We start from the raw sequence: 18985 nt of genomic DNA, 5'->3' as shown, positions 1-18985 counted from the left end.
ATGAGAACTTTGTCGATACATGCAATTTTTTTAGTCTTTCCCGGCTTTTCTTCTTAATTTGTCAGGCAAGGCGCGCGCTGCGCAGGTAGAACAGGGCATACGACCTAGCCCGAATGCATTTTTTCAGAGGAAAAGTCAAAGAAATAAAAAGCACGAGCGGAAGAAGGTATTAGGTCGAGATTATCTAATCAGACGCGATAAATCACAGAAAAGGTCCGTAAGGCACAAGCACTAGTGGGAATGAATGCTATTCCTGCTCTCACTCTGTGCACCACTACTCGACCATCACATCATTGACATGACATCCTAGACTGTTCTTCAAACGTCATTCTGTGCACAAAGAAACTGTCTTGATCCATCGCCCACTCACAGTCGAATTCCTTTATACCCTCAACCCAAGATTCAGCTTTCTCTGATCAGCAAAACGGACACCTTTGCATAAAATGGCAAAGATACAAGGTGGTAATAGGGCATCCACTGGAGCAAAAGGGCCACAGCGATCGCAAAAATCTCTAAGTAGCTGTAAGTATGCGAGCTTTTGCTTCATTTGATCACATTTTGACTGACTATATGCGCCCACTTTTTTGTTTCTTCATTCAGTATCCGGACCGCCAGGAAGATCGTCAGGAGCTCGAGAACCAGATACACCAACGAGAAAGAAGAGGAGATTGAGACCAGGGACGAAAGCACTACAAGAGATTCGAAAATATCAAAAGACTACGGAATTACTCATACCAAAACTACCGTTTGCTCGATTGGTAAGAGAGGTTGCTAATGAATTCATTACGAGCGCATATGGTGGAATAGGGAATAGCGGATTACGTTGGAAGAGTACCGCTATTATGGCATTGCAAGAAGCGACAGAGGCATATCTGATTCATCTGTTTGAGGATGCAAATCTTTGTGCAATCCATGCCAAAAGAGTCACACTTATGCAACGGGATATCCAGCTGGCCAGACGGATACGAGGTGTTTGGGGAGGGCTAGGATAGAGGGGTAGAGCAAGTGACCTCGGCATCACACTTGCATGCATCCGATATCTCAAGTCTCAACACTTCCCTTCCGTTCGAATGGAATAGCAAGCTCACCAAGGGAGTGACCTGTTCGCTCGCTTTTTCCCTCTCTCTTCAAGTTCCAATTCTTCTCTCTTTACGTACGGAAACAATACCAAGCACTATGTACTCTAAGCATCTCAATCTTTCACTGAACTCTTCTTTGTATCATGTACTTTTCTAGCAAACTTCAGTCATATCTATAGCATCATTTACGTCTTATGAATTTGACAAATGATTGAGGGATCTATCCGAACACTGAAACACGATGTTGTCTATTATCGCGACGCGTAAATTGACGCGTTCTACACGGGAAACTTGTTTAAGCAGATGATCGCTTTTTGACGGAAGATTGTCGGAATGAATAGCGTGGAAATTTAGCTCATGTCAAAACAAACAATCAATGCAACATAAGCCATGCGGACAATCCACTTTGGCCGGCCGGCAAAGGATTGATGGTGTGATGTTGAAGGTATAAAAGGTAGCCCGGTTTACCCTTTCAGTCTTAGCATTCTTTCATTTCATTCCTACCACTTTTTCCCTTCCGAAAATCTCATTTCATTTCAATATGGACGCCGTTGATTCTCTGATGCTCATCACAACCGCTGATGAAATTCCAGGTGAGTGCAGCACAAAGCTATTCTTACAAAGAGCGGCCTGTGACTCATCTTCCGTTCTGTTCCAGGTAAAAAAATTGTTCATTTAGGACATGTATTCGGTATAACGGTTCGTGCAAGAAACATTGGCGTTAGTCTCGGTGCCGGATTGAGATCATTAGCTGGTGGTGAAGTGGCTGCATTCACTAAGAATTTCGAACAAAGCAGAAGACAAGCATTGGATAGAATGATTGGTATGGCACATTCGCGAGGTGCCGATGCGGTGAGTGAATCTGATTTATATGATATTGCGTGCTACTCTCTCATTTCATTATTCCTCCTTCTTAGATCGTAGCCATGCGCTTTGACTCGACGGGACAACAGCAATTCTCAGAAGTTTGTGCTTACGGTACCGCTGTCAAATACGTCAATGATGTCTGATGAAGAATATAGATATTAACAAGTTCACATATTCTTTCTTCTATTTTCCGCATTGACTACCATTTAGCATCTTTAGACATCGCAAACCCTCAACAGAATGATCGTGACAACGGCTGAAAGCGTGCCTGGTAGATATTAAATGAGAATGCAAGATCACGATCTGGAATACTCACTGACATTCTTGACAGGCTACCAATCAAGCAACATGAATCATGTGCTCGGCGTTTGCGTCTTGTGGCCAGGAAACCCTTTGCAAGAGTTTACAAGAGCTCGACGTCGAGCTATTACCGAGATGGAAAAGGACGCAAGTCGATTCGGTGCAGATGCCGTGAGTAGTGCCATTTGCGACGTTTCTCCACAGCAATATTCTTACCACCTTTAATGATTCTTTTTAGATTGTTGCTGTTCGCTATGACTCGACCGTTAATTCGGGTACCTATCATTATTGTGCGTATGGCACTGCAGTCAAGCTCACCCCCAGCCCCCAGGCAATAGATTGATGGTCATGAGCTACTAGTATTACGTAATATTTATTATTGAACAGCCTGACGCTGCTTTCACGTTTATTGTATGCACGAGAGAAAAGTACGCGAGCCCGGTCAAACGGTTCCCCGCTATGGCCGAAGGAGTGTACTGTAGGCGTGAGAGCAGTGAAATGGGTAAATATTGAATAAGCATTATTGATGAAAGCCTTTGAGTTGCATAAGTCACCCCACTAAAGGAAGTGCTGAAGTGCATTCCCCCATTCCTCATTCAAAACAACACTCAAACCCCTTCTATTATTAAATCTTATTCGCCCGATTGTATGAACCAATTAAGCGAACATACCCTTCCTTCTCTTTACCGCCATCACAGCTCAAAGTACACTCACAAAGATGTCTTTCTTGGCTCGTTCTACAACCGCACGCGCTGCTTCTTCATTGGCAGTCAAACGTACAGCTTTGACTGGTCAACGTGGATTCGCATCAGAAGCAGCTGCAGCTGGTTTGGGTCCATCATTCAAACTAAGTGAAGATCAAGAAGCATATCAAGAACTTGCACGTCGTTTCACAGCAGAAAACATCATTCCTGCCGCACGTCATCATGATGAAACGATGGAATATCCTTGGAAAATCATCAAAGATGCACATGCTGCTGGATTGGTAAACACACACATTCCAGAAGAGTATGGTGGTGCCGGTTTGAGTTTATTAGAAGGTGCTCTCGTGACTGAAGAACTCGCATATGGTTGTTCAGGTATTCAAACTGCAATCGAAGCAAACGGTTTGGCAGAAGCACCTCTTCTTGTTGCTGGATCACACGAACTTAAGCAGAAGTATTTGGGAAGAATGACCGAAGAGCCATTAGTTGCTTCTTATTGTGTTACTGAACCTGGAGCTGGATCCGATGTCGCAAACATTACCACAAAAGCAGAAAAGAAGGGAGACAAATGGATCTTAAACGGAACAAAGATGTGGATCACAAATGGTGGACACGCAAACTGGTTCTTCGTTTTAGCAAAGACTGATCCAACACAAAAAGCAAACAAATCAATGACTGGCTTCATTGTCGATGGAGATTCTGCTGGTATCATTCGTGGAAGGAAAGAGATTAACATGGGACAGAGATGTTCGGATACACGTATGATCACATTTGAAAACGTCGAAGTTCCAGAAGAAAACGTGATTGGTAAACCTGGAGATGGATTCAAGATTGCCATGGGAGCATTTGATATTACCCGTCCTTTGATTGCTGCAGGTGCAACTGGTGTTGCATCTCGTGCATTGTCCGAAGCTGCTACATACGCACACGAACGTAAGACGATGGGAAGACCAATCATTCAACATCAAGCAATCGCTTTCACATTGGCAGATATGGCTGTTCGTGTTGAAGCAAGTAGAAATTTGACGTGGAGAGCAGCTGCTACAAAGGATGCTGGAGAGCGTAATTCATACTTTGCCAGTGTCGCCAAAGTTTTCGCATCCAACTCGGCCGTTCGCAACGCTGACGAAGGGTTGAGCATTCTAGGAGGAGCAGGTTATAACACAGAGTATCCATTAGAGAAATTATATCGTGATTCAAAAATCTTCGAAATCTACGAAGGCCCTACCCAGATACAAAAGCTGATCATTTCTCGTTTCATTGAACAACGCTTCAAACCATAGATTCACATTTTTTTTGGATAGGGTACACGATCTCTATGTATGTAATGTCAAATTTCATTCCTTCATGCTAAGTCAGGATGTCGTTCAAAGAGATTTGTTGAGTCAGAAAGCGCTGGCCTGTCGAGAGTGTTACGGCTTGAACTAGCATCCATTCCTAAACTGCCTTCTTTCATCGATTGTTGACCTTCTAGCACATCATTTTCTCTATCGTCCGTATTTTCATCTTGAATTGAATTCGTCAGAAGATACCCCCGGCTTTTAGGACGTCTTGTTGGTCGGTTGCTGCCTTCTCCATTAAGGTAGTATTGGTGCTTTTTGATTCTTGTCTGCGCAATCTTATCTCGGGCGTCGCTCACAGAAACTTTTCGTTTCTCCGAAGATCTACGCTTCCGAATTTGCTTATCTTGATACTCCATGCTACCATCTAAAGAAGCAATGTAATCCTCGAATCCTTGTAATATTGATGCTCGCTCTTCACGCTTACCTTGAAGAACCAGCTGCGAAAAATCTCCATTAATGTGAGTCGGTCGTACAGTACGTAAACCAGCCTTGCCAGCCAAATGCCAGCCATGGTCAATGAGATGGTCGAAGATTTGACGTATACCGACTTCATCCCAACATTCTGGACACGTCTTGGTTGGAGAGCGATGGCGAAGCAAATGTGTTGAATTACAATGCTTTGCTAGATCTGAAGAATACTGATACTCTTTCATCCGTAATGAAAATCGAAGTTGTTCATCATGGAGGCAGAATAGACAATGTTTAGTATGATCAATTGGTACAGCACCGCTTCCTACCAAATCTTCATAATGTCGTTGATAATGTTGCTCAATCTGATCATACCCTACTAGCCATTCGTCATGTGAATCGCAACGCCGAACAATCTCACTCGCCCGTAATGCATAGATCCCATGAGCCTTTTCTTGATGAACACGCAATTGAACGATATTGTAATCGCTAGCACGTAGACATGTCACCGCTTCATTTGTCTCGTCATCAATAACAGCGAAATCACAAAGCTGTCCGTCATCCCGATAAAATAGACATTTCAGAATCGTATCCGGGTTCCTGGAAGGTACTTTCATATCTTGATGATGACGGAAATGTTCCAATAAAGAGATCGCATCTTGCTCTGTCTGAATGGTTTCGGGTATTTCCTTGGTTCTGGGTACACATTTACTGTAAGGACATAAAGTCTACTTGTCCGATCCTCTTTGTATTGAATGGCGGGTAAGAGAGAAGGCAGAAGCGATAACCATAGGAACTTCATTGAGTAGAGCCTTCTGTACGCATGCCGAGATGTGAGATTGACGCTTTTGTTGAGTGAAAGTAGCTAAATCCAGATTGCAACAAGGACAGCTTACTAAGGCCAAAAGGGTACCATAGGGGCGAATAAACAGGCTGTATACTTCTTTAAGAGAAGGACGTCCTTCTACCGACGAAATCGAAGTCAGACGACTGATTTCTTGCTGCTTAAACTGAGATGATGTATGAGCGGTATAACGCTCAACAAGTCCCGCCAGATTTTGTCTGATCACGATTGAGCGTGAGTCCAGGTATTCTTCCGTAGATTGCTCAATTCTTGCAATCCTGCTACTACTTCCCTCAGCTATGTTTGTTGTGCTCTGATCTCTAGCTGTTTGCTCTTCATTGAATAAGGCTGTGAGATCTTCTTCCTCGGCTTGAATTTCAAGCAAAGCTTCTTGCGCTCCTTAGAATAAACTTCGCTGTTTATCCTTTATTATCGTCCTCCCTTTTTGAATCTTTACAGTAACACGGAGAACGGTTTGTAAATAAGAGTATTTTGTTGTGATCTACTCGAATGCATAGTATGTTTGACTCATCATAACTTTTACAGCTGTGAGCGATAGACACTCTTCAAGTATCTGTCTCTTCATTTGAGAAATTTTCTGACGAAGTTCTTTCAGCTCTGTATTCTCCTCGATCTGAAGTAATTCTTGACTTGTCAATAGAAATTTTGGCTCCTGCGCGATACCTTGCTTTAAGATAGATGCATGATCTTGTATACCTTTGGTAACAAGCCCTTGAAAATCGATTTCAGAATACTTAGAGACATAATGTTTCTCATAGATCGAAGAACCCTTTAAATGACCAATCGCTAAACGTGCATCCGTAGAAGACACCTCAGGCTTGTTGATAGCCGTACAGACACAACGGCGGATAGCATAGAGTAGGAACACAGTATAGTCCGAACGTTGAAGGATCGAGCGCATCAAATTGTTCAGTGAATAATAACGTAATCCAACAAGAGGGTTGGTACACCATTCTCTAGTCTGTGTGTCCCGTTCAGACTCCCGAAAAACCATTAGATCCGCTTTGTCTGCAAGGATCTCAATCTGAATGTAATCCTTTCTAGGAGGAAGAAGTTTCGGATTTGGAGAAGTGAGAAACTGTATTGGATCGACTGCCCCTTCTCCAAAGATAGTGCAATCAATCGCATTATCTATTACTGCAAGAATAAGTAAGAGTATAGTTGCATCGAGTATAATTAGGATCGAATCATCTTCGTATATCGACTGTGTACGATACTGGCCTTGTTTACGTTTGCCTTTCAGATTTCGAATAGTGATATTAGCACGATACTGTAAGCGAGTCGAAGTGCTTTGACCTTTTTCCAGGTTCAAGGATAAAAAGAACTCGACATCCCCCCAGCGAAGACCTTCATTATCAATTTCGTATCCTGACGAAACAACCAATTCACCTGGCCTCGCAGCGGTAAAGGTGAGTAAAGAAATGACGGTTGCGATTGTGATCCGTTCACGAGGCGTCTTGAAAGAAGTGAACTTTCCACCGAAAATCTCTTTACAAACGAAGTCTTTGATATTCTCCTATACAGCCCAAATCATCTTCTGAGGCCCGAGAAGAGACAATTCAGTTTGAAGAGTAAATCGTATGTACGATAAGCAATCTTGCTGAATATCCGAATGGATCTATACTCCAGTGAGAAGCTTGTATGCTTTGAAAACTCCAACAAGATTAGACAGTGATGTTTTGAAGGAGAGCGGCCTGCCTGCAGTGATTCGATTCTCATTCTGTCTCTTACAACATGCCCTTGCAATGATACGCCAAAGACCATCAGGAATTTGTCGCTTTGGTGGTTTTGTGAAAAACTGATCAATATAATCGATTGATTCAGGATGCTTCTTTTGAAGCTATAGACGGATGAAAGAAACCAAAAAAGCTTTACGAGATTCCCAGCGAAGCTTGGTTCTAGGAGCTACTTGCAAAACCTCTGCATGCTCAGCCAATTCTTCAAATGCATCAAAATCATCAAAAAATCCGTGGAGCTGTTCAATTTGTGAAGTTTGTCTATCTTGAAAGACTTTCTCGAGATCTTTTCCTTGCTCAGGTACAGAGCGAGGAAAGCTAGCACGGGTTGCTATTCTTTACGATGGCGGCGGGAAGAGATGAATATATGCGCTGCGGTTCTTTAGAAGAGGTGCGTGTGGGTTTATGCGTATGCGTGTGCTTATGGCTTGGGCGCATGGAAAAATGCTTTTTCTGTGTACTTTGTCATGGGTGACTATATCAGAATTGCAAAAAAATTGCAATTTTTCAAGGCGCACGGGTCGCCATTGCAATAAATTAACCACCAAAAAATGGTTTCAACACACGCATTATGACCTGAAAGTGTCAAGAACATGTCTCAAACGGTGTTCCGATAGCTAACTGCACAATTTCTCGTTAAAATGGTTATGAATTGAATGTGAAAAACAGATCGTATACAATAGAAAAGAGTAGAGACAGTTGAAAATCGATTCAATTTACGATTGCGAAGAGGAGGGAACACTCTCATAATCAGTAAGTTCGCCATCAATCACGTTTGGCAAAATGTAAGTTTGTAGTAGATCGTCACTATCATCAAAGCTTCCGTATCCTGAGCCAAAAAGATGACGGAACTGTGACTTTATTAATCGGATCATTTCTGCATCAGGTCCTCGTAATTGCACGGCTTTTTTGAATTCTTGTGTTTCTAGCATCCGAACGAATGATTTAGCCTCCTTTCCGTCAACATGATGCGAGTTCCTATTTCGTTGTTCTCTCCAAGCCTTTTCTATATCCATGACTGTTTTAAGAGTATCAATCGTATTCTTTGTGTAAAGGTTTGTTTTGTTTGTGTCTCTGAGAACTGCGTTTGAATGAACATAAAAGCATCGCCCATCTAATTCCATGTCTGAATTGGGTTCTTTGAATGGTACACATGTAAACGGTAGACCATGATTGAATCCTGCATCCGTAAAAGTCTGTTGTAAAGTTTGAAGTTCGAATTTTTTCCGTAATCGTTCTTCCTCAGGGATACAAAGATATGGAGCCAGGTCCGCAGCCTCGCCATTGTTTTTGCAATGCTTCAGATAGACAGAGTGATAGTACGTTAGAAGTCGACGTTGAAGATAGGCTTTGATACGTTCTTTGTTACCACCCTCCTTCTCCCATTTTACAACTATCTCAAAGCTGTTTCGAAGAACGGTAGGTCGTGTGAATTCAAAGTTATCGTGCTTCGAGAGAAGATTGAGATAATCAAGACAAGGCTCGTAATTTTCTTGTCGGTCGAAGCGGAGTCCTAAAACCTTCATCCACTTGTTCATATGATCTTTGTCAGATACATCGAACTTATGGGTACAGAACACTTGGAGATTTTTCAAAGCAATGAATCGGATCACCTCCCACCGCTTCTTGTGTGACTGAAAGAGTAATTGAGTGTTCAAAGCACCCGACGTGAAGCTTTCACCATTGTGAAAAATAGAGGAGACCTCTGTGTTTGATGCTGCTGCTGAGCCGTGGTGTACGGCGACCGATGAATGATCACCAGCTTTATTACGAATATTGACCTGGCCACGATTATCGATAAATTGATATGTGACAGACAATTTCACGAATTCTTCATCTGTGCTTGGGGTTTTGTCTCGTTCTCTATCATGTTTCAATTGTACCGCACGCACCAAACGATTTCTAGTCTCTTGTGTCATCGGAGGAACGATAGACAAGTCATCATCATTTGCCAAATCAATCATCATACGACGGGACGGTCTACCTTCGAGGTTCTCAGATTTAACCCAGAAAACACGATCAAGTTCCTCTTGAGAAAATGTTGGTGTAGGTAGTGATACCGCGCCTCCAGATGATCTCCGACTCGTCTGTGTCGTCGAACTTGCAGATGCTCTCCTACTTGCTCGCTTTGAGGATCTTGAAGAGGAGGCTATGATGGAGAGTCAAAGCAAAGAAAATTTCGTTAGAAGGTAGTAGAGATAAGTGGTATGAGATGATGGAGATGGTGGTGAAGTTGAAAATAAGAAAGAGAATTATTCTTACTGAGCAGTGTAACAGCCACTTGAGCTACGTCATACCTCTGTCATCTGCAAGGCCGTGCACATGGAGAAATTGCAATATTTTTGTAATGTCTGTTATAATTACAAGTGACCTAAAGTGTTAGGCAAGTCTACGTGAGACTTCTAATTTAGATATTGCAAGATTTTGAAAAGTTTTTCAATCTTTCTTCCGCCATATACTGCGAGTTTATGTCTCTCTTACTCACACATAAATAGTTATCGTAATAGGCGAATGATGCTAATAGATTGAAAACGGATTTATTTATCTTGATACTGATCATATTTCTAACAGAAGTCATATAAAGAGAAGAAAGCTAATCATAAGAAGTCTTTTTGCTCCCTCTCATTCATAAATTTCGCTAGCATCTTCTTGACGAGGTAAAGGCGGATTTTGAGAGCACCATAATTCACTAATAGTCTTCGTTCCATCTAGAATACCTGCGTGAATCGTAATATGCTCTACTGCCACTTGAATTAAGACTTTCAGTAATAGATCGCGATCGTCTTCTGCAGAGAGTATGGAATTCTGCTCTTGAAGAAGATTAATTCCTTGATCGATACGCTTCGTATCATCATCTGTAGGTTCAACACCAGGAGTAAACATACGAAAACAAGCTTGGTATCTTGGAAGGAGCTCTTGCCAAGCAGTATGATCGAACGGCCATAATTTGACAGGGGGAATCGGAACATGGTCGTGGCCGAATGCGATTTCTCCTTCACCTTCAGATACAAGTAGATGTCGTGTCTTTCGTTCACGAATATCGTACTCAGCTTCTTCAAGAATTTCCCGGGTAATAAATTCTCCTGATGTATGAAGAAAGTCTTCAATAGCATTTTCTTTTGCGATTTCATTGAAAATTTTGAGAAGCACAGCAAAATGATGGTAGTTACGAGCATGCGAAACGTCCTGCCAAAGCTGGTTACGTTGCTCATTCCAATCGACCGAAAGCCTGCTCTTTCCGTTACGAAGACGAATTTCTCCTGCAAAATCTGCTACTGAAGCAGATTGACCTTTTTGATTATGCAAGGCGATGTACCGGTCGTCTATCAACTCGTCACTTGGCATTTGGAACGGTGGAGCAGTTGATGACTGCAAATTTCCACTAAAGGAAAGTTGGGGTAACTGTAAACGAGTTGAAAAAGTCTGACCGCCAGAAGCTAGAGGTAAAAGCTGTTTGAGTGCAGATGGTAAGGTGTCGAAACCAGTCAGAACAGATCGGTTATGGATGTCTCTGATAGAATAGAGGGAAAAGAATTCGCGTTTGCTAAGCTAATCAGTAGCCCGATGAAGATTACATTAACCTGATACTCACCTCAATAATGGAATCAAGGTCATCACAATAAAATCTAAAATCGGAATGTATACTGATCGCCATACACGTTGGTTCACCAAGATAGACGGGAGGATTTCTTCGAGAGACTTGATCGGCTTGGTGAAAACGTCCATAAAGATTGACATTGCCCCTTCTGTCATACTCGATAGCATCTTACGATTAAATCCCATGTAGGCCAACAAAGGTACACCAAAAAAATCGTTTGGAGTAATAGCACATAGACAGTGTAAAGCACGATTCACCAGGGTTATCAATTGCCTGCTTGATTTTTCTCTTAACTTACTGTCCAAAGCATTACCAGACGCTTCGTTGAATGCCTGGACCTCTCTGGCTTCAGATTGGCTCGAATTGAGCCGAAGGCCACGCTTGTGAAGGTCGAAAGTACGAATACCTAAAGCAAGGCCAACCATCCATGCTATACCGAAGTCTCTAGGTTTATGCTTTGGCGCATTTAACGCATTGAGAAGCCCACAAAGCTGCATATTTGTACCTTCTGCTAAGTCTTGGATAGGCAGGAAAAGGTCTCCTCTTTGATCTGTGACATGGACAGCGTTCTCGACCCCAATCGAATGAATGAGGCGAAGTAGAGCAATTGGACAATCTGGTGCCTGTTTGATCAAATTGAAAAGAATGTTTGCAATTTTACTGCGAATAATAGCTCCTATGTCAGTACGGATGATTATCGTTTGCAATTAGATCTCCATTACTCACCACCAATCATTTATTTGCTGCTTCTCTTCTTGCGTGTACTGTACGGGCTCAGAATGGCGAGGCGGCGGCGGTGGTGGTGGTTGATCAACAGGTACTGATTGGTCAGGAAAGGTGTTTCTAACCCAATCAAATATACGTTGTATATCATTAGAGTCAATGTTAATGTCTGATACACTATCATCTTCAGAGAAGCGAGTTAACATCTCTTCTACTGTTGGAGCCATGATTTCGATCGGATGACATGAATCGAGATGATTGAAGGTTTGAAGAAAAAAAGAAAAAAAAAAAAAGAAAGGGAAGTTCAAGATGATGCAGTATAGTCTTTACGGATTTCTGCTCAGCAGACAACGCAAAAAACTGAATACAGTAAAGGAAACCGGAAGAACGAGCGCGTTTTTGCTACGGAATGAAATGAATGTTTCGTCGTCGTCGGCGTATGTGCGGTATATGACGTAAAGACGTTTTATCCAACCCGCTCAGGCCAACACCTCTCTCTAAGAAAAAAGAAGTTCAGAATAATAAAGAAAGTGTCTATCTAGTAGTTTTATTAATATACAGCTGTCAGGGCTTGTTCATACTTCATGGTGACGAATTTCATTAAACGGCTAAGCGTACGACTATAAGACTATAAGAATTTTGCAATTTCTATAAAGCCTACTACCGCCACAGGGTATTACACGTCAACGACCGTGGTGTGCTTAAAGATTGCAAAAGTTTTGTAATCTTCGAGTATCTTAGCAATATCTAAGTATTCCCTCCCGCAGTCAAGGTATTCGCGCGCGTAATACTGGCTTAGAGATGATTATATTGTAGTCACAACTATTACGCGTCAGAACGCCTATTGCAGTCACAACGATGCAGTTCAGGTGCCAGGAGGTGTGGGATTCAATACTGAAGCCCCTGTTGAGAAGCTTTACCGTGATTCAAAGATCTTTGAAATTTATGAAGGTCCTTCTCAAATTCAGAAATTGATCATCTCTCGATTTGTTGAAGAACGTTTTAAGCCATAATTTGATAATATTTATTCATATTTACCTGTACTACTTGACAATTTTTGGTTGCATCCTAATATCATTCTATAGACAAAATCAAACAGATGGTAGTGTGGTAGGATCTTTGAATTGCGGTAAAGCTTCTCAACGTTGCGAACGGCCGAGTTGGATGCGAACGCTTCGGCAGCACTATCAAAGTATGAATTACGCTCATCACTCAAAGGGTTAAAAGGAAGTATATATTGATCTGATAGACATCTATTGACATGCCAAGGCGGTCTGAGTTTATAGATGGATGGTGATTACAACTGTGCATATGGCAGATGTGGCTTGTACCTGAATTATTCATGCTAAGTGCGATTGATTTATTTTGGCAATCGATTAGGACAACTCTCGGCAAGCGGTATCAAATCATGCCACTGTTAACGGCTTTTCTCGCTTTGTCATTTTTTTCGGGCGAGAAGATGGATGTCCTTGGCGCCGCGCCCGCCCTGAGTCCAAAATCCCGGAAGCGTGTAAGAGTGGGTACGCTTAGTTGATTATTTTCCACGCTTTGTTAGTATGCAAGCCGACAAAGACTCTTTCCTTTTTATTAAATTTCTTCTTGCACTAAAACTTTACTTTTTAAAATTTGATCTGATAAAGGATCACACTGATTTTATGCACCTTGCATTATCTGTTAAGATCAAAAGTATGTAACTCCTTCTTCCTCTTATTTTTGCTTGATTTTGGTTATGCCGAGGCTATTGCATACATGCAGTATTCAAACAATTTGCATCGCTTTAGACTCATCAAACGGGGCTAAAAGGCAGTACGGAGGAGGGCAATGCATTGACGGCAATCATTCCCTTTTTTGATCTGATATCCAAACAACTCACTCCCATCCACTCGGCATTTGTGGTACCTGCAGCTGTTTTCAGTTCTTGGCCAAGAAACGCCACAAGCAGGTAAAACTAGAGTGGACATCAAGAAAAAGATTTTCTTCTCAAGTGAAAAAGTTGAAGATATATAAACATCCTTCCTTCTCACCATCCTTTTCATCATCTCCTACATCCTACCTCCTCTTCATCAACAACACCCGACATCATGATGGAAGACACAAAAGAAGAACGTCATAGCGATGATGTATCTTCCCTCAACTCTGATTTAAAGGGAAAGCAAGTCGGTGTGGCAGCAGCAGAAGCAACGATGCAAATCGGTGGTTATCTCATCGTTGTGATCATCGTTGCCGTCTTTTTGACTTCTTACGTCAATGGGCTGGACAACAACACAATGTATGCGTATCAAGGGGCTGCCGCGCAAACTTTTGTGCAATACCCCCTTTACCTTTCAGTCATTCAAGTTTTGCAACAAGTCATCGTTGCTGTGGGCAAATTCCCCATCGCAAAATTGTCCGATGTGTTTGGTCGTGCTCAAGGTTATTCAATCTCTTTGTTCTTTTACGTTTTGGGTTTCATCATCATTGCAGCTTGCAAAAGTTTCGGTGCATTAACAGCTGGAACTGTATTCTATGCAATCGGAAACACAGGAACACAAATTATGCAACAAATCATCTTGGCAGATTACTTCCCATCAAAATGGCGTGGATTGGCAATCGGTTTTTTGAGCTTTCCTTACTTGATCAACTTTGCATGTGCCCCTCTCATCGTTGAACAATTGGCAAACCCATTGACAATCTTGACCACAAATACATGGAGATGGGGTCCAGGCTCATTCGCAATCGTTGCTCCAGTCGCAATCGGTCCAATCATCCTTTGTTTGGCTATCGCTCAAAATCGTTCAAAGAAGTCTGGCTTGATCCCTCGTCATCCTTACTTCAAAATGCCATTCATGCAAGCTTTACGTCAATTTTGTGCTGATATGGATCTAGGATGCTTATTCTTCATCACCGCAGGTTTTGTTTTGGTTTTGTTGGCCTTGGGTTTGAAGGCAAACGCACCCGACGGATACAATTCAGGATACATTATCGCAATGTTCGTTTTGGGCGGTGTTTCGATCATTTGCATCGGTTTATGGGAATGGCTAGTTGCCTCTCGACCAATCATGCGCTTGGAGTACTTCCTTAACAAGGATATCATCCTACCTGCTTTCTTCATCGGTTTCTTTGACTTTATGGCATTTTATATCAGTTGGTCTCCTGCCTACTACTGGTCTTTGATCGTCAAAGATTTCAGCAACAAGGATGCCACATATTACAGTAACACACAATCACTCTGTTTGACCGTCTTTGGTATCATTGCAGGTGCAGCAAGTTTGGGACTGAAACGTTACAAGTGGATCTTGTTTGCCGGATGCTGCATCCGTTTGTTGGGTATCGGCTTGATGATTCGTTATCGTGAAACGTCCTCGACTACCGTTCAAGTCGTTTTCCCTCAAATTTTACAAGGAATGGGAGGTGGTTTCATGGGTGTCACCCTTCAGGTAGCCGCTCAAGTTAGCGTTCGTCATCAATACGTTGCCATGGTTACTGCCTTCGTCTTACTCATGACAGAGATCGGTGGTGCATGTGGAACGGCAATTTTGGGTTCTTTACAAGATACGTACTTATTACCCAACTTGCAATCCAAATTAAGTGCAGTTGGCGTAAGCGCAGAAATGATCACAACCGTTTATGGTTCTCCATTCTCCGCAACTGCTGCATGGCCTTTAGGATCACCTGAAAGAACAGCATTCAATGATGCATGGAATGTGTATATGCACGTTGCTTTGATTATTGCAGCAGGTGTAAGTGCAGTTCCAATCATTGCTTCTTTATTCATCAGCGATCGTAAGCTTGGAGATGGTCAAAATGCAATCTCTGATGAAATGACTGCCGGTCATTTAGGCTCACGACAAGGTCCTGTTTCTGGAACAGATGAAGAATCACAACAAAATCGCGAAAAAGATGATGGTACAAGAGCTTTGAACGATGTTGGCGTTTTCCATCCAAGCACTGCAGTCTAGACGCTCGTTAAAGGAGATGCTCATCACCGCTTAAGCTTTTGCCTCCTTTGCTCTCTTTTTCTGTTTTGTTTTTGCACTTAGTTCTGTATGTAATAATTATACTGGGATTTCCATATACCTTGAAAATATAAATGTGCATTTATTCTCGGCTGAAGAGGAGGAGGAGGTGTACATCCCCTTGTTTGCATGCGCTTAACGGTCGGGATAGGAATGTAGCCCTAAACACCGCCATCACGTTTTCTATTCCAATTGCAGGAGGAGATTATATAAGGAGTTCCGGCAAGACTTGTGTAAATAGTCAGGCACACAATACTTTGGACACGTCCATCGGCATTTGTTTTTAGGAACGAAAATGACGATGTATGACGCCAAGATGTGTACTCCTAAACACGATCAGACATCTTTAATTAGATTCATACCTTCCCCGAAGCATGCTTTTATGGAATTCGATGTTCAACTCACGGGAGCTTTTTACTCCTGAATATCAAATGAGCAGAAAAGGGGTCGGGAATCGTCATTGGCATGATATATTTTCATCTCCTCGATCTCGGCAAAGATCGAATTATTGGGATTCTTGAACGCCTTTATTGCGTTTATCCCTACTTTTACCCCCTTCTTAGCAGTACCCAATAAAGATTTTAAATAATGTGATCAATCCTAAATATATCGCAATATCCTGTTTACCCCGTTTCATACCTGGTGACCATTATCATCTTCCCAATCATCACTAACGCAAACACCCAAACCAGATGGAGTTTTATGACGAGTTCGACGATAACCTCGGCGCTATGCCGACCAAAGCACAGAGGTTGCTACTAGGCCATACGGGACCGGAAGGTAGTAACAACCGTAACTCGATGCACAGTTCTCTTGCTTCACCAACCGAGACTGAATTCAACAATAGACCATCTTCCTCCAGTGCTTTCAAACAAGCATTTCGTTCAACCATGAGCAAATCGTTCAGACGACCGAAGAGGACGGAATCAAATGTTTCTTCAAGTGGAGCGTTATCATTGAAATCTCCAACGACTCCCTCAAGAGATTCATGGGGAACGTCAAACATGCAAACACCTTCAACGGCAAACAGTGTTCATGCTCCTGCAACGATGTGGCCTCAAACGCCTACTTATAAGCCAAATAGATCATCACATTATTCAAATAGGGCTTCCAGACGTAGCTCATTGTTTGGAGAGAAAGGAAGGGACGATCCGCCCTCGAAAGGTGTATCGCCTACTCTAATAACAAACTTCCGTGAGAATATGCTCTCAGGCAAATCCACCAAATCATTACCTCCAAAACCTAAACGGAAAAATACCATTCAAGGTGGTGATATGAGTTTAATGGAAAAAATAACAGCAACAGGTTCAAAGATCCTCATTCCATCGCCTAATCGGTCGAGGCATGCAACCTTTTCAACGCCTTCAACACAAAGATCCGAATTTACAGTACAAGATGACGCACCTGAGCTACCACCAATTCCAACCCATTATCGCAATTCCAAAGCACCTTCTCAAATGAGCTTCCTTGAGGCGATTGATACCACCTATCAAAGTCGTCATGAGTCTCACTCTCCTGGCTCAAATCCCTCGGAAATGGATCCTTTTTACCTTCAAAAGCTTGCCGAATCACCTGCTTGTTTCGATTATGACATGTCAGCCACAACTGCCGAATCACCACTTCAACCAATGACGGAAAACACCACCGTAAACGATAGTCCGACGGTTCCCTCTCCATGCTCAAAAGATCAAATGCCTTTCAAACAGTTCAAGAGAACTCAAAGGAAGCCGTGGGAGCGTCCAATCTGCGCTCCTCCACCGTTAGAGCTAGGTGATTTGAGTAATATCTCTAATCAGGCCATGAATACGGCAATGAAACAACCTCCTGTGCCTAAAAGAACCTCTTCAAAGCCAGATGTGATGGAAGAGCAAGTCTTGCCTGATTCACCAATCTTGCCTGATCCTAAAAGTCCAGATTCAACATTGCCATATTTGAAAGCATCTCCCGCTCCACCAACAACACCAGACGCGCAAAAGCCATCTTTACTCGCACAAAGAACACGAAGGAACATATTTGAACAGTTCAGAAAAGCTTCCAACGATGTAAAAGAGCCACAAGTGGAAGTTCAAGAAACATATCCAACTGATGACATGGAACTTTTGACTCACGGTGACACTCCGTTGGATCAATTTCCCGGAAGTCCAATCGATAACGATAGTATTTTCGATACTATCTCAGAAGCTCACTCTGTACTTGACTCGGAACGATTGTCTTCATTTTTCCCAATGCCGCCTACGAGGAACAGTACTGGTCAAATTTCATTACATGCCTCTAATAGCATGTCAGATCTTTCAACCACTGTCAATTCCGAAGAAAGAGCAAAAGATAAATCATTCAACCAAAAATCTAGCTCGATGGAACAGTTAAACAACTTGATAGACGATTTAGAGAATGCAATTACCGATGGAGTGGGTAAAAAATCCGGTACAATATCCAAATCAGTCAGTCAAGTCAGTTTACTATCTGATGACACTGCCAGCAATGTTGGTCGTGCTATCGAGCACTCACGTGATAATTCACTTGCGATATTGAGTAAGAAGTTCATTCAGATCAGTGGAATCGATCGTCCACAGCTGGTTATTCAAGGCAGACAAAACGTGACTTCTGCAGCGGAAGATGGTGGTGATAAATCCACAAAAGCGGAAATGAATAATCCTGAAGTAGTGGAATTTAAAGCAACTTTGCAAAGTGAATCAATGGACGGTCAACAAACATTAAATCGATCAGGAACGTATGATGGATCCGATAAAGAGGTACTCTCTAACAATAAGGCCAAACTGCCACAAAAGACAACAAAAACGGATATATACAACATGGATTTATGTAGATTATTAGATATTCCCTCGATAACCGAAACGATTGCTACTCCTATGGAAGAGAAAGATGTGGCACTTGAAAAACGTCTTAGAGGTCGACAAAGAGGTTCAACATTCTCATTTTGGGGTACAAATCTTTCAAATAAAAGAGCTTCTAGTGGTTACCACAGCCATAGTAGAAAAGGTTCAACGAATTCTACCACACCCTCCATTTCTTCTTCTTCACAAAGCGGTGATCGAAGGACATCGTTGCAAAGTGCATCTTCAAACAAAGGCGTATTATCGTCGACTGCATCTTCTACAAAGTCAAGTTCAGAAAAATGGCAAAAAAATCGACCGGAATCGATCGATCTGGAACATGGATATCCAACGGGAAGTTATTTTTCCTATGACAGCGATTTAGATGACCGTTCTCTCGGCTCTCATCAATCAATCCAAGAACAAAGTTCAAAAGCGCCCAAGATTATTCCATTCAAAAGCCTCTTACGCACGGTCAAGAGTTATACTGCTGTGCAACCTGCAATGGTCTGATCGTTTCTATCGAGTTTCTT

At 42.2% G+C, this 18985-nt stretch overlaps 7 protein-coding genes across 7 annotated transcripts; 4 read left to right on the top strand and 3 right to left on the bottom strand.

The window, feature by feature from the left end:
• Positions 1–199: 199 nt before the first annotated feature.
• FA14DRAFT_171731 (histone-fold-containing protein) lies at positions 200–1269 on the top strand. The gene is made up of 2 exons (XM_025500350.1): positions 200–522; positions 601–1269. The coding sequence occupies exons 1-2, from the start codon at positions 444–446 to the stop codon at positions 990–992; spliced, it is 471 nt and encodes a 156-aa protein (XP_025355338.1). The 5' UTR covers positions 200–443; the 3' UTR covers positions 993–1269.
• A 316-nt stretch (positions 1270–1585) lies between these two features.
• FA14DRAFT_189050 (acyl-CoA dehydrogenase NM domain-like protein) lies at positions 1586–4515 on the top strand. Its single transcript, XM_025501695.1, has 7 exons — positions 1586–1672; positions 1738–1931; positions 1997–2083; positions 2166–2217; positions 2278–2417; positions 2485–2536; positions 2945–4515. The coding sequence occupies exons 1-7, from the start codon at positions 1621–1623 to the stop codon at positions 4231–4233; spliced, it is 1866 nt and encodes a 621-aa protein (XP_025355337.1). The 5' UTR covers positions 1586–1620; the 3' UTR covers positions 4234–4515.
• Positions 4296–5318, bottom strand: FA14DRAFT_154463 (uncharacterized protein; the record flags this gene model as incomplete). The annotated part of the gene is made up of 1 exon (XM_025497687.1): positions 4296–5318. One exon carries the CDS (start codon positions 5316–5318, stop codon positions 4296–4298), a length of 1023 nt encoding a protein of 340 aa, XP_025355336.1.
• Positions 5319–6047: 729 nt separating this feature from the next.
• FA14DRAFT_154462 (uncharacterized protein) lies at positions 6048–9791 on the bottom strand (the record flags this gene model as incomplete). The annotated part of the gene is made up of 6 exons (XM_025497686.1): positions 6048–7082; positions 7191–7406; positions 7476–7620; positions 8023–9451; positions 9600–9653; positions 9788–9791. The coding sequence occupies 6 exons, from the start codon at positions 9789–9791 to the stop codon at positions 6048–6050; spliced, it is 2883 nt and encodes a 960-aa protein (XP_025355335.1).
• Positions 9792–9836: 45 nt separating this feature from the next.
• FA14DRAFT_171727 (uncharacterized protein) lies at positions 9837–11850 on the bottom strand (the record flags this gene model as incomplete). Its single annotated transcript, XM_025500349.1, has 3 exons — positions 9837–10846; positions 10895–11560; positions 11627–11850. The coding sequence occupies 3 exons, from the start codon at positions 11848–11850 to the stop codon at positions 9925–9927; spliced, it is 1812 nt and encodes a 603-aa protein (XP_025355334.1). The 3' UTR covers positions 9837–9924.
• A 1854-nt stretch (positions 11851–13704) lies between these two features.
• FA14DRAFT_164138 (MFS general substrate transporter) lies at positions 13705–15561 on the top strand (the record flags this gene model as incomplete). The annotated part of the gene is made up of 2 exons (XM_025499864.1): positions 13705–15158; positions 15192–15561. 2 exons carry the CDS (start codon positions 13705–13707, stop codon positions 15559–15561), a joined length of 1824 nt encoding a protein of 607 aa, XP_025355333.1.
• Positions 15562–16310: 749 nt separating this feature from the next.
• FA14DRAFT_178416 (uncharacterized protein) lies at positions 16311–18965 on the top strand (the record flags this gene model as incomplete). The annotated part of the gene is made up of 1 exon (XM_025500845.1): positions 16311–18965. The coding sequence occupies one exon, from the start codon at positions 16311–16313 to the stop codon at positions 18963–18965; it is 2655 nt and encodes an 884-aa protein (XP_025355332.1).
• Positions 18966–18985: the final 20 nt, after the last annotated feature.

This window comes from Meira miltonrushii (assembly GCF_003144205.1).
Source record: "Meira miltonrushii strain MCA 3882 unplaced genomic scaffold FA14scaffold_2, whole genome shotgun sequence".
NCBI classification, from domain to species: domain Eukaryota; kingdom Fungi; phylum Basidiomycota; class Exobasidiomycetes; order Exobasidiales; family Brachybasidiaceae; genus Meira; species Meira miltonrushii.
The sequence above is the reverse complement of the archived record's forward strand: the minus strand, read 5'-3'. Positions and strand labels throughout refer to the sequence as shown.

Excerpts from the sequence above, each read along its gene's own strand:
- FA14DRAFT_171731 (XM_025500350.1), top strand. The coding sequence starts at position 444 with ATGGCAAAGATACAAGGTGGTAATAGGGCATCCACTGGAGCAAAAGGG. Across the intron at positions 523-600 it reads GCAAAAATCTCTAAGTAGCT|TATCCGGACCGCCAGGAAGA; the intron begins GTAAGTATGCGA and ends TTCTTCATTCAG.
- FA14DRAFT_189050 (XM_025501695.1), top strand. The coding sequence starts at position 1,621 with ATGGACGCCGTTGATTCTCTGATGCTCATCACAACCGCTGATGAAATT. Across the intron at positions 1,932-1,996 it reads ATTCGCGAGGTGCCGATGCG|ATCGTAGCCATGCGCTTTGA; the intron begins GTGAGTGAATCT and ends CCTCCTTCTTAG. Across the intron at positions 2,084-2,165 it reads CTGTCAAATACGTCAATGAT|ACATCGCAAACCCTCAACAG; the intron begins GTCTGATGAAGA and ends TAGCATCTTTAG.